Genomic DNA, 12,376 nt, shown 5'->3' with positions numbered 1-12,376 from the left:
TAAAATATAAAAGAAGCTGAACTGCACAAACTTGAGCGTGCGCGGTACAGTGAGGCTCGTGAGTGGAAGGGAGCAACGCCGCAAGCCTCTCTTGTCGCTCGATAATCGGCTTCCAAGGAATCAAACTTATATCCAACAAACTTCCATCAGAGTCTGTAACTAAACACATTTCCAGCCACCAGTACACTGACACTCGAGACGCGGCATGCTACTGTTCTGGTCATGACAAATCTACGAGGCCACACTGCCCCACACCGAGAAGGACGTGCTCCCTGCCCATGGGTGCCTCTCCTGACTGACTGTTTCTACGACACCAGGCCAAGACATTCACAAAACGAAAGGATCACTAGATATCTAGTCGGCAGGGTCACCCCTGTGAGGACGAGCCCCATCAGTCATCAGTCACGTCGCCATGACAACCTCTCTCGCTCCCCGCAGGCTGGCACGCAGCTTCACCATCCCATCCTCGCTCCCTCCAACACCACACTTATTGAAATAAAGATGACAGGTTTATTCAGGATCAATAATGCAGACACGTGAGCGTCTACAGTCTTGCCATACTACCGCAAATAATAATGAAAAGAAAAAAAGAACTGATGTGGGACACAAATGTCCTGAGAAGAGCTCATCCACGTGAAAACTGGGTCAACAATGACGTCACGGAACGAGGGAGGTTGAGAATCCTCGGGAACGGAGGTTAACTCGGGTAGTTATGCAAGATCCCAGTGTGCTTCAGGGCACCAGGAGAGTACACATGCCACACTGGATGAGTAAAGTACCCTCGGGCAGTACTCGGTAAAGTGATGCTGCTGCTATTCCTCTTGTTGCTGCCGCTCTGACAAGCGTCACAGCAACGAGGTTTCTGTACTATCAATACTGTGATATAGGTCATCCCTTCTTCCGCTTTCTCACTCCCACCGCCACTCCCCATCACCATATTTACCGCGGCCACGGCTTCCGATCACACTTTGAAAACGTTTATTAAAAACTAATTAGCGGCTAAACTTGAATTTTTCACCGTCACTAACCATGTGCCTGAACGGATCACATGCTGTCACGTCCTTGTCCAATCATCTGCCGCGCCCATCACACACACACACACACACCTGTACCAGTATAGGGTGCATTCACCTACGCTATCACCATTAAACACTGTTTTTAACACACGCTTCAGCAACGCTTCAGACCGTGTTACTTCACCACAGCCTCGTGGCACTTGTTTGCTCTCACTTACTACTGCTTGCTGTTCTGTGGTTCACTCCACGAGCATGTCTTTAGGGCACAACCCACATTGGGTAACCACATCCTTCGTTATCACCTCTGCTCTTACCATTAGCATTAGGAGAGCAACTCGCGTTGAAGAAGTGAAGGCTGCGCTTGAAATGTGTGTTTAGCTGGAGGAAGACTATTTTATGCACCAATCTATACTTATAAACCGTGATGAGATCTGTCCTTAAAGAGAGATAGTCGTGACAAACCTCGTCTCATTGTGGGGAGTGAAAATACGGAGAAGGGTTCCTCTGCTCTCTTGTGCCGTCCCTATTTATACTGTGTTCCTGAAAATTTCGAAGGATGATCTCTTACATCTAAACAGCTTTTGTGGAAATTAGTAGTTTTCACGGAGTTTCCATGATTGTGGTCTCAGTTTAATAAGGATTTGACATCATCTATGGGAAACAACGTATATGAGAACCCAATTAGTCACTTCTGTAGCCTTTGAAAACTGCCCTGGTGAGACAGCAATGGGCTTGAGAACACGGGCCTTTTATGATGCGCGGAGAAAACAGTGAGAAAGCGAGTGAGCACGCAGCGTCCCTCCACCGCGAATAATCTTGCGGCAGTACAACGCGATGTAAAGGCTCAAGTGTGTGTACATCACTGATCTCTAGTGCGCAATGAAAAAAAAAAAAATCACTCTTAGCCCTCATACAATATAACCAATGCAAACCTCCAGATACATGGATGAAAGTACTGCAGTAAATGGATGGGCGAATCAAACCTACTCTTTTGCACCTGCTCCTCCCATTGTACAAGGAGCAATCCATGGGAGAAGGCAGAAGCACACCGAATGAAACTTAATCGTAGGGAGGGAATCAAATAATGTTTGTGTAATAGTTCTTTGTTGTTGGGTAGGGATAAAAGTTCCCGATAAAAATCCCAAGGTTAGTACTAATTTTTAACTACGACTGCTACCAGTATCACCACCACCACCACTACTGCTACCAAGGCGACATGAAGTATGACTCGCATTTGATCTTGTGATGTTTACTCTTCTGAACGTATGTAATTTGAGTTGTCAAGACCAGAGTTGTTATGCCCGCTATGATGGCTCAATTTATGAATTACGTGTGAATGATGAGGATAATTCTTTCCATCTCTACCCCAGCTTCCCTCTCCTCTGTCACCTACTAAGGATCTATGCATTGCCCTAATCGTTTTCCATTATTTCTTCGTGACCATACCATTTCGGCATCCCTTAGTCTGCTCTTCACAAAGCATTCTCAGCTTCCAGACATCTCTCTAATCAATTTATTCCTTTTTATCATACCATTTCGCATCCAGTATTTCCAGCACCTCTGTTATCTTGTCCATGCCTTTAGTACCCTCTCTCAAATAACCTTCAAACATTTCTATCCTCACTTCCACAAAAAGGTCTCCCTCTTTCCTCCCTTGTCTCCATGTTCACATCAACCCAAGATGGAGATGAATCTTATTCCTCTTGAAATTTTCAGGATACTCAAGGTGGTTTCAATAAATTATAAATTAATTACAAATACATAACCAACTCTGATCATAGAAAACTCGTTTAGGTATCAGTGGAAAAATCTTCATGAATTCTAACCACTTACATAAATGAGAGAACAATGTAGACCAACAACCTCTTAGGTCAGATAAGATACTACGAATTAGCATTATACTTTTCAATATACATCAAAACACAGATGAAATTTGGTAGGTGGGTCAAAATTCAGCATCAGGATTGAAATGAATACCGTTTCAAATGACGTTAGCCAATGGGATACTCAGGGTGACAAAGTTCATTTAGACTTAACATTAAGAAATGTAAATTTTGCAATATTGACCTTCTATTTTCCACAAATTACTGACTAAATTAACTCAGCAGTAACAACTGTCATCATTACATCTGAAGCTTCATCATACAAAACTATAAATGGAGGCAAGTGCTTCTGAGTGTACTAACAGGTATTGTCACTCAATGTGGCACCTGTAGGATACCCTTTCAGTCAACCTTACTGCTTAAACACAAGAGCATAACTGTTACAAGGGCAAACAAGATGTTTTCATGAAGTCAATCTAGGACTTTGTGTAAATCAAACAAGGATCTTGTTACTTCCAAAGAAATACAGTTCTCCATGTTTCATTTTTTTTTATTCACAGCAGGTACACAATCACTCCTGAGCTCACAAACCACAACCATGCTCCACCTACTGGCTTGCATCCCTCAGTCTTCATCCACACATCCAAAAGCTACTGCATCCTTATCAAACTGAATGGTAAGTGAACTCTTTCACCTTCCTTACGTTTGAATTCGTCACCGAGTTGAACGAAATGTATTAAGGTACAGTAAAAAGTTTTATTTATACGTCTTAGTCTTAAACTATACTAAAAGACAACAGAATACTATAACAGTGATGCACCAAACTTTTATCGGATTTCCAAAGTCTGAATGAATACAAATTAAACTCACTACTCTTACATTCCTTGCACACAAAAATATCAATTAACATGTTATAATTTGGGTGCAAAGATCTTATTTAAGCCAATAAAACTAAGTATGAAGCTGTTTTCTGGACAATCTGGGGAACTTGTTCCTTTGTGTATCTAAAATCATAAAGACATCCAACATACTCCACTCCACTGTTCAAAACCTCAGGTACTTATTGCTTTCTGTTCTTTTTGGTGCAAGTTTATGTATTTCCTTCACATTGTTTGTTACTATGATCTGTTCACAAAGTATTAATTCTTATGATGTCAAAATGGAGCCCTTAGGATTAATTAAATTTCACTATGATAAAAATTCAAAATGAACTACATACATATTAGTCACCCAACTAAATATTTCAAGCTAAAAGAACAGTATCAACTTTCTACAACCAACAAATTGCTACAAAACTTGGTAAAGGTACATGCACTGAGTGTGGTTGTAAGAAATACTTCATAACGATAACCGAGATGAAATACAATATGAGTGGAAATCCAAACCTGAAGTACCTGAATGGAAATTTGTGAAATTTCTCATTTCTGTAAGTGCTTGAAATTTCCTATTTACAAATTAAATAACTAACCTCAGTCCCTTTTTCTCCTCTTGTCTCTATCTTCTCGTCCACGGTCTTCATTGTCTGCATTTCTCTTGCTTGCTTTTTTAGCCTCTGATAGCAAACCAATAACACCAAACAAGTCATCCTCATCTTTCTCATCTCCAGCCCCTGAGCGTTTGAATTCCACAGGACCAGATCTACTTGTGCTAGTATCGGCACCAGAGAATCCTCGGTCTGGGACAAAGCGATTTGTGGACATGAGCTGTTCAATGCCTGCCCCATACTCGTTCTCAGCAACTCTAGTGGGCCGGTAAATGTTAGACCCAATGTTATCAGTGTTTCGCCAAGGCATGTCATAAACATTGTACGACTCATCATCACCAAAACCGGTGTCCATTCCTCGAGACTGGTTAAAGAGTCTCTGGTCAAACTGAGCCTCTCCCCCTCCACTGGTTTTCTGAGGCAGGCCCAAAGCAATCTGCTCTGTGACGTCACGTTCACGGTTAGCCAGTTTACCCCGTTTGTCAGCAGAGGAGTTGGCAATAGCAGTTTCCCTTTTCCGCTCCCTGAAAAAGAAAAAAGCCCCAATTAAAAATCTAATAGAAGGATATACTTTAAATAGCTCAGGCAGTTGTGGGTCCGACTATAATGCCTGAGTTCAAATCCTGTCCACAGCCTGGATTTTTCTGGGACAAATACCTATTCCTACATTACTGGGTACTGGTCAGCTGTGACTGGAAACATAAAGATGACAGAGAAAGAAACTGACCACCCTCCTCCATATACCAAGACCCATGAAGGTTGGCACTGTCACCCCCTACACCAATGATACAGTATACATTTATGGGACCTACACACTTTCTAGTCAAAATTTTTTAAAATTTCATAAACAAACTGAGGCTTTAGGCTGCCCACATACACATTCCCTCACCTGGCACGGTCTTGACGCAGCTTTTCTCTTTCTCTCTCAGCATCATCGCTGGGCCCGGCAGGAACAGAGCGAAGCCCAGCATGTTCCTCTCGAGCCTTCTTGGCCAAGCCTTTGAGCAACTCTTCCTTACGTGTCTTCTCCTTCTGAGCCATCCTCTTCTCCAGCTGTGCTCTCATTTCAACCTGGGGGAAAATAAAGTTTATTAGAAAATATAAAATGTTAGATTAACTTTTTGAGAGAGAGAGAGAGAGAGAGAGAGAGAGAGAGAGAGAGAGAGAGAGAGAGAGAGAGAGAGAGAGAGAGAGAGAGAGAGAGAGAGAGAGAGAGAGAGAGAGAGAGAGAGAGAGAGAGAGAGAGAGAGAGAGAGAGAGAGAGAGAGAGAGATTACAGACTGATGATCTTTGACTTACCTGTTCTCTTGCTTTCCTGTCAGCAATGTAGAGAGCTTCAGCCAATTTTGCAAATTTTTCATTGATATGGACAGATTGCAGTCCTCTCCCATCTGCTGCCAAGCGCTTGTCTAGGGGAATTGTGTAACCCTTGGCATTCTTCCAGTTACTGACACAAGGTGGTATCCTCCACTCCTGCTGCTCCTTCACTGTCACCTGGAACAAGACAGTAATTTTATATTAAACCATTTTATCCCAAGTTATGATGAAGAAATCCTCACAATTAAGATTATAACATTAAAAGAATGTAAGGATGTTGTACCAATTTTCCAATAATACCAATTAAAAGAGGACCTCACACTATATCTTCCTTTACCTGGGAAAGATGAGGCCACTCATATGATAAGCAAATGGGCATTAAAAAGTAGCTTGGATTTTTTAGTCACATAATGGAACAAACACAAAGCTCATCAGCCCTTACCTTACGAGTTGGGGAATGCATGACTGGGGCTGGAGGAGATGGAGGTCCTCGTGGAATTTTCTTGTTGATTCTTAAAAATCACAGAGCAATGATTAATGGATGAGGAACTTGCTGAATACAGTCAAAGTGTACAAGTAAGCATTCCCCAATTTGTTATGTCATATTAAGAGGAGAATACAATTACAAAGATATGTTGTAGTATAATCCCAGAGAGAAAGACATATGGGAGACTCTTACATATGACAAGAGACTGATGGACAGCAGTGTCAGACAGACAGCTGACAAAGAGGTGGCAGAAACTAACAGCAAAGAATGGCAGACAGCAGGGGCAGAGACTGAAGGGACAAACAGACAGCAGACTAAAAGAGCAGCGACAAAGAGAGAGACTGACAGAAAGCAGAGACAAGCACACACAATTTTTCATTGAACTGTGAGTTCTTTTGTGTTTTCTTTTATCTATTTAACATAAAAGATCAATCTTGGTAACACCCAGAACATTCAGCACTTCATATCTTTTTCTAACCATTCCCAATGCAGGAATGGCTACACTTTCTCATGCCTGCTCAGTCTGTCTCCAACAATATAAGCAGCAAGCACTATTTATTCCCTATATTCAAGTACAGAAGGAGAATACATTAGATAATTTAATTACAGATCTTACGACAAATTCTGACACATTCAAATGCCATCTTTTAACATGACCATTCAAATTAACAGAGGCACAAAAGTACAAACACATCCATTTTGGGAAGTGTCAAGAGTTTATGGGGGGAACAACACATGAAACTGAAAAAGAATAATACAATACAGATAAGTTTGACTGAATAAGTAACATGATGCTCAGTATACCTCTAAATAAATCATAAATGGTGGTAAGGTTTCAAATCTGATGCGAAAACTAGCTTAAGTTTCATGCAAGCAAGTCTATGACTGAACCAGGTGGTAAACATTTGAAACATTGCACAATATCTTCTGGAGAGAGCATTGGAAGGGAGAATAATATGTCTGACTAATACTGGCAAGAAAATCAGGATGATGAAAGGTCTGTTGGAAAAAAATAAATAAATAATAACATAAATAAAAAAAAATGAAAAAAATAAAAATACACATACATGAACTGTATAGTGAATGCAATTAATTGAAAAGCAAAGTATTTGAGTTGAAGACACAGAATCAAGGGATGTCAGATTACAACTTCCATATCCATGAGCCAAACAGAAGGTGGAGAACTAAGAAGAAAAAACAAGAAGAAATTCAACCTTCAACATCTGAATGCTGCTGAAAGTAAATTATTATTGAGCATGTCAGCAGATGATAAATACATGCATGTTCACAAACTGTTACCTTTAGAGAAGCTCCACAATGGAAATAATTGTGTACTGCTCCATAAATACAATTCCAAATCACAGCATGGAAACTGGTTATTTCAGTTCTGTTAATCTACAAAATACTGCTTGTTTTGTGTCAAGTGATTCTGAGGAAAGAATCTAAAGCAAGCTAAAGAAAACTCTGTACAAGATGCAAGAGAACAGCAAACAACAATCGATTGCAGGAAATAATGCTTCAGATTCTTCTTTTATTAGCCTTAAGAAATACTGCATGAAAGTTAGTGGATTCCATGAGAAAATTACCTTTAAGTACAACTTACTTAAACTTGGGAGGTTCCATGGGGTCCTTGGGTTGCTCCACCATGCGAATCACCCGCTGTGTGGCCCCTGAATTGAAGGAGACGCCCTGCTGTGAGGGTGTGTAACGGATGTACTGAGCTGGCGCCTGCTTCTCAGCACACCGCACTGGCATGGCTGAGGATATTTTGCCCTGAGGAAAAGATACAGAAGATCTTGGGATTAAATTCATAAAGAAAATATAAAAAGACATCTTTAAATAAATGACCCACCTTCAATTTGTTACATACTTTCTTTTTACTTTTAAAATTCAGAGGAAGGTGGCTCCACTAAGAAAGTACTGATGTCCTCCAGTTCCATAAAGTTAAATCCTTGATCTATCACATGTGAAGACTCGCTGGATATGACATTTGCATGATTAATCAGCCTTATTTGGACTGGCCATTCACTTTCTCCTCATCACCACACAATTTAGTCTCCTTTATTGCTCACTGGACTGATTGTCTTGTGTTGAGAGGACTGGTACTGAGAGAAATAGAACACAAGAAGTAAACAAGTAAAGGAGCCTCACCTGTGTCAATTTTTCAAGGGCCTGCCTGGTCTTTTCTGTGGTATCCTCAATCTCCTCCATAGACGGCCGCTGCAGCTCTGGGTCATCCTCTGAGGTAATGGCTGATGGCAGGAGGTCAGTCAACTTGGAGTAGACAATCTGGGGAACCAAGACACAGCATTCTTTAAATCCAAAATTGAGTTAACAATGATATAATATGTGATTCAAGATCTTGAGATACAGCAAGCCAAATAGCTACATAAATCACCAGTGACCAGAACTCTGTCATATTTAAACAATATCAAATAAACTTATTTGAAAATTGAATATGTTAATGCTTGAAGATGAAGTCATAACAAGGAAAAAAGAATCAGATTTCAAAGTATATAAATACAGTTAGAAATAATAACTACAGTGGTTTGGCTGCCATTTCACCACATCAGCATTAGAGAAGGCCTCACCTTGTCCTTTGAATGCCCTTGTCTTGCCAGCACATCATACTTCACTTTGCCCTTTTCATCCAACTGAACTGCTAAAGCATTTGATGAGGTTCCCCCTCCCCCTCCTCCTCCTCCTCCTCCTCCACCTCCTCCTCCTGAATCCCCACTGGTTCCCTTGCCCATTCCCAGTGGGTACTGGGCAATGTGGCACTCTGGAAAGGCACCTCCATCGCCAAAATCCTTGAAAGAGAATACAAGAGTTTTAAAGTGATATAGGAAATTACAAATTGGACATTGTAATGTGGCAAACCCACTAGTACAATGTGGTTTATACTGCCTTTGGTGTCAAACGACATAAGCTAATCCTGAGATAAGTGGCAGAGTACAAATCCATCTAGTGCTGGGCAAATAAACATATAGGTCCACAAAAAATAAGAATGATTTTAACAATACAATGTCTTCCATATATATGCATGCCAAAATTGGCCAAATGAGAAATGTACAACACAATAAACTGTTTATAATCAACAATAACAGTTCAAGGAAGCTGGTGCTCAAATCATCATTAGTGTAACCTAATAACCTATTTAATATCAGATTACAATGCCTGTGTAAGATTTAACTGGAGACAAATGTAAAACGTAAGGAGAAATACTAACGTCTTGGGAGCGTGGCAGCCATCCCTTTCTGTGGCCATAGGGAGGAGCTGCCCGGGAGGCAGTGACCAGGGCCTGTTGCTGCTGGGCCTGTTGCTGCCGTCGCCGTCTATCTTCACTTTCACGGTCCCACACAGGGGCACTCACAGGGGGAAGGATACTGAAAAACAGAACATCACCAGTCTTCTTTTTTTGTAGAGCTTGATCTTACAAAAAAATTCACCTTTCCCTTTATCACATATATTTCCAATAGAGTGTCTTGTAAATGATGCAAAACAATTTGGGCTGCAAAGACAAGCTAACTCATGGGTAAATAAAGTAGATGACTAGTAGAAAGAGATTGCTTAAGTGTATAAACTGAATTATATTCGAACATGGGGAATAGAAGAATGATAAAGATGAGAAACTAAGTAATTCAGGGTGAGTTGAATAAAACTTTGACTCATGAAGAGACTTTTCACTCCTCACCAAATTATCACTTTCTCCAACACACTCAGAGGGAGAAAAATATGGTGAAGCACTTACAGATGTTATCTTACATACACTTTCATTATTTGGGATTTCAATTTTGTTTTCTGAAAGTGCATGAATATTATGTATAAATGAGGTAAGTGAGCAAGCACAAATTGTGCTTCATGCAGGGAGAACTTTAGTTTGTCATTTAAGTGATTGCAGAAGTGTTCTGATCATGACCTCAATTCTAGTAGGCAGCTAATCTTTATGCACTCCTCTCACCACAGCTGAGTAAAGGGAGTACATGTAGGTTTGGTTATGAAAACTAATTCCAGAGGCGGGTCACAGAGAACAGAAGTGACACAGTGCACTACACTCACATATCACAGCACTCAGTTATCAAGGCGATTTCACAGAATCCAAAACACCTGGTTTCCATTACCATGGGCGTGCAGGGTTATGGAACAGTCATGCAGCAGATCGTTTTTTCTCAAATTTATCAATGTACCTCCTCTCAGCCTCTCAAGCATCCACCCCTGCCTTACCCACCCTCATAACCATCTGCATCTATTGGCCCCAGAGGGACAACACCAGTCACACCACCAGTATTTGATGTTTTGATTTGCTGTCATAATTAGGGAGCAGTGCATCATACACATCAAGACAGCAGTGCAAGTTTTTGAAAGAGATAGTCCTCCAATGTATTTTCTGCATTTGACATGAGCTGCAACTACACTGTCTCACTGCCCCAAGGATGATAACGGCAGATAGACACACCAAACAAAACACTATGCTACTTTGCCTTGTTATCTACAAGGAAAAAGTATCTAAACTGTACAAATTTTTATTTTGGAATGATATATAGCATAGAAAAAATGTAATTAAAACATAAAAAAAAATGTCCTTTTATTCAAATTCTAGCAATGAACAGCATGTACAGTACATCAGCTAAAAATGCTAAATAGAGGTCAGGAGTTTCTTTTCTCATCATCTGCCAACAGTAGTAGTCTCATGTGAGATTTAAATGCTCTTTGATTGATGCCTCACATTATTTTCAATATACAAATGTTTGCATCAAGCTAGGATCTTTCAGTTTCCTGAATATGAGCTCCGATGTTAGAATCGACGTAATATTGCAGATAATTTATGGAAAAATTATGAAGTTTGAGTTGGTTTAAATTAGAGTAAGCTGGCCAGTTGTCAGAATGGATTACTGAGACTTCAGTGACTTCCCTCTAAATAATTGGGTGAAGTGTATCGTGGTCTCTTCTTTGAACTTTGACAATAGAACAGACATTCCACTCATGCTTCAGACTCTCTAACCAGACATTTTCTCTCAAAACTAGGACAAGTGTTTTCCTTGTTCTTGATAAGTACAACTTTTCTTGTTGAAGATCACAATATAAAGTATAGATTGCATAAAGAAGTAGATTCATAACACATAAATCGCAATATAAAGAGTAGATCACATACCAAAGAAGGTTTATGACTGGTAGATAAGCCAAAGTAGCACCCAATAAACATTAGTAACATGTCAATGACCCTAACATTAAAAATAAACAAAATATAACTATAACAATATACTATTAACATAAATCATATCTATATAGTCAGATTCATTCACAACACATCAGGATAACACCAAAACAATTTACCACATCAAATTCCACCAGAGAAACAAAATGCCTCGTCCTGGTATCAGCAGGATGCGGTTTTCCGAAATTTTACCAAAGCCGATTCCAACCCTTCCTTGGCAGGACAGGACAGCTTTCACGCCTCGCCGCCACACAAGCCAGACCTCACCATGAAATTGCCTTACCGTCTAATAAATGTCTACATATGTACTTTCTCTACCGGGGAAATTACAAATGGGCAGGACTTAAAAAGGGGGGAACGAAATACAAACCACACTTTCAACAGACTCAAAGCTATCATACACAAGTTGTTCCGAGTCATTCACACTACTGCGAAGAATGTTATCACTCTATTTCACTTCTAAAATATTAACCCCGGTGGGTGAGAAGAAATGGGCAGAGGACTTCTATAGGGAGGGAGACAAGCCACACATTACCAAACATACATTTAACAACCAAATATAAATAACACCAAGTAATTAACACCACGGCGAGTAATCCTGTCACTCTAAAAGGCTGCCAAAATATCCTACGTGGTGGGAACAAGTGCAGAGAATGAGCAGGAGGTGAAAGGGTACTCACTCTGCCAGGGACACCATCTTTGTTGTGGTGCGCTGCGTGAAACTCAAGACAAAGTAGTAATGACATTGCGCACGGGACACTTAAGTGTGGATTATTGTACTTGTTTGCATTAGTCTTCTTAACTTCTATTCTGAAATGACGTTTTCTAAGCTTGATAATATATTTTGTTGTAAATTTAGACTATTGACTGTCAAATTAACACAAAGCAATGGAGATGACTGAATGTTTAGTGAAACGTTTTAATGCTTGCAATGTATTTTATCCTGGAAGCAATATTGCCTTGTTTTATTTAGGTACAATAATACGTCTCATTAGAAACTTAAGAGTTAATGACATGTACAGAAATACTGGGCCA

General features: G+C 40.1%; 2 protein-coding genes across 2 annotated transcripts in view; both read right to left on the bottom strand.

Moving 5' to 3' along the window:
• The window catches only part of LOC135103421 (diacylglycerol kinase beta-like), a 56,995-nt gene extending 56,490 nt beyond the window's left edge, over nt 1–505 (bottom strand). The window contains exon 1 of the mRNA XM_064009625.1: nt 32–505. The gene's annotated coding sequence lies outside the window, so the exon portion shown is untranslated. The remainder of the gene's footprint in view (nt 1–31) is intronic.
• A 2,863-nt stretch (nt 506–3,368) lies between these two features.
• Nucleotides 3,369–12,164, bottom strand: LOC135103420 (puff-specific protein Bx42-like). The gene is made up of 9 exons (XM_064009624.1): nt 12,022–12,164; nt 9,356–9,512; nt 8,718–8,936; nt 8,278–8,415; nt 7,730–7,899; nt 6,082–6,151; nt 5,622–5,816; nt 5,212–5,393; nt 3,369–4,846 (listed from the first exon to the last, which is right to left on the bottom strand). Exons 1-9 carry the CDS (start codon nt 12,036–12,038, stop codon nt 4,309–4,311), a joined length of 1,686 nt encoding a protein of 561 aa, XP_063865694.1. The 5' UTR covers nt 12,039–12,164; the 3' UTR covers nt 3,369–4,308.
• Nucleotides 12,165–12,376: the final 212 nt, after the last annotated feature.

The sequence above is a fragment of the Scylla paramamosain genome, chromosome 9, assembly GCF_035594125.1.
Source record: "Scylla paramamosain isolate STU-SP2022 chromosome 9, ASM3559412v1, whole genome shotgun sequence".
In the NCBI taxonomy this organism is placed as follows: domain Eukaryota; kingdom Metazoa; phylum Arthropoda; class Malacostraca; order Decapoda; family Portunidae; genus Scylla; species Scylla paramamosain.
Note: the sequence above shows the minus strand (reverse complement) of the source record. Positions and strands in the feature narration are given on the sequence as shown.

Coding starts and splice junctions, on each gene's coding strand:
- LOC135103420 (XM_064009624.1), bottom strand. Junction 5,394..5,621: donor ACAGGAAAGCAAGAGAACAG/GTAAGTCAAAGA, acceptor ATTTTCCCCCAG/GTTGAAATGAGAGCACAGCT. Junction 4,847..5,211: donor CTGCGTCAAGACCGTGCCAG/GTGAGGGAATGT, acceptor TTTCTTTTTCAG/GGAGCGGAAAAGGGAAACTG.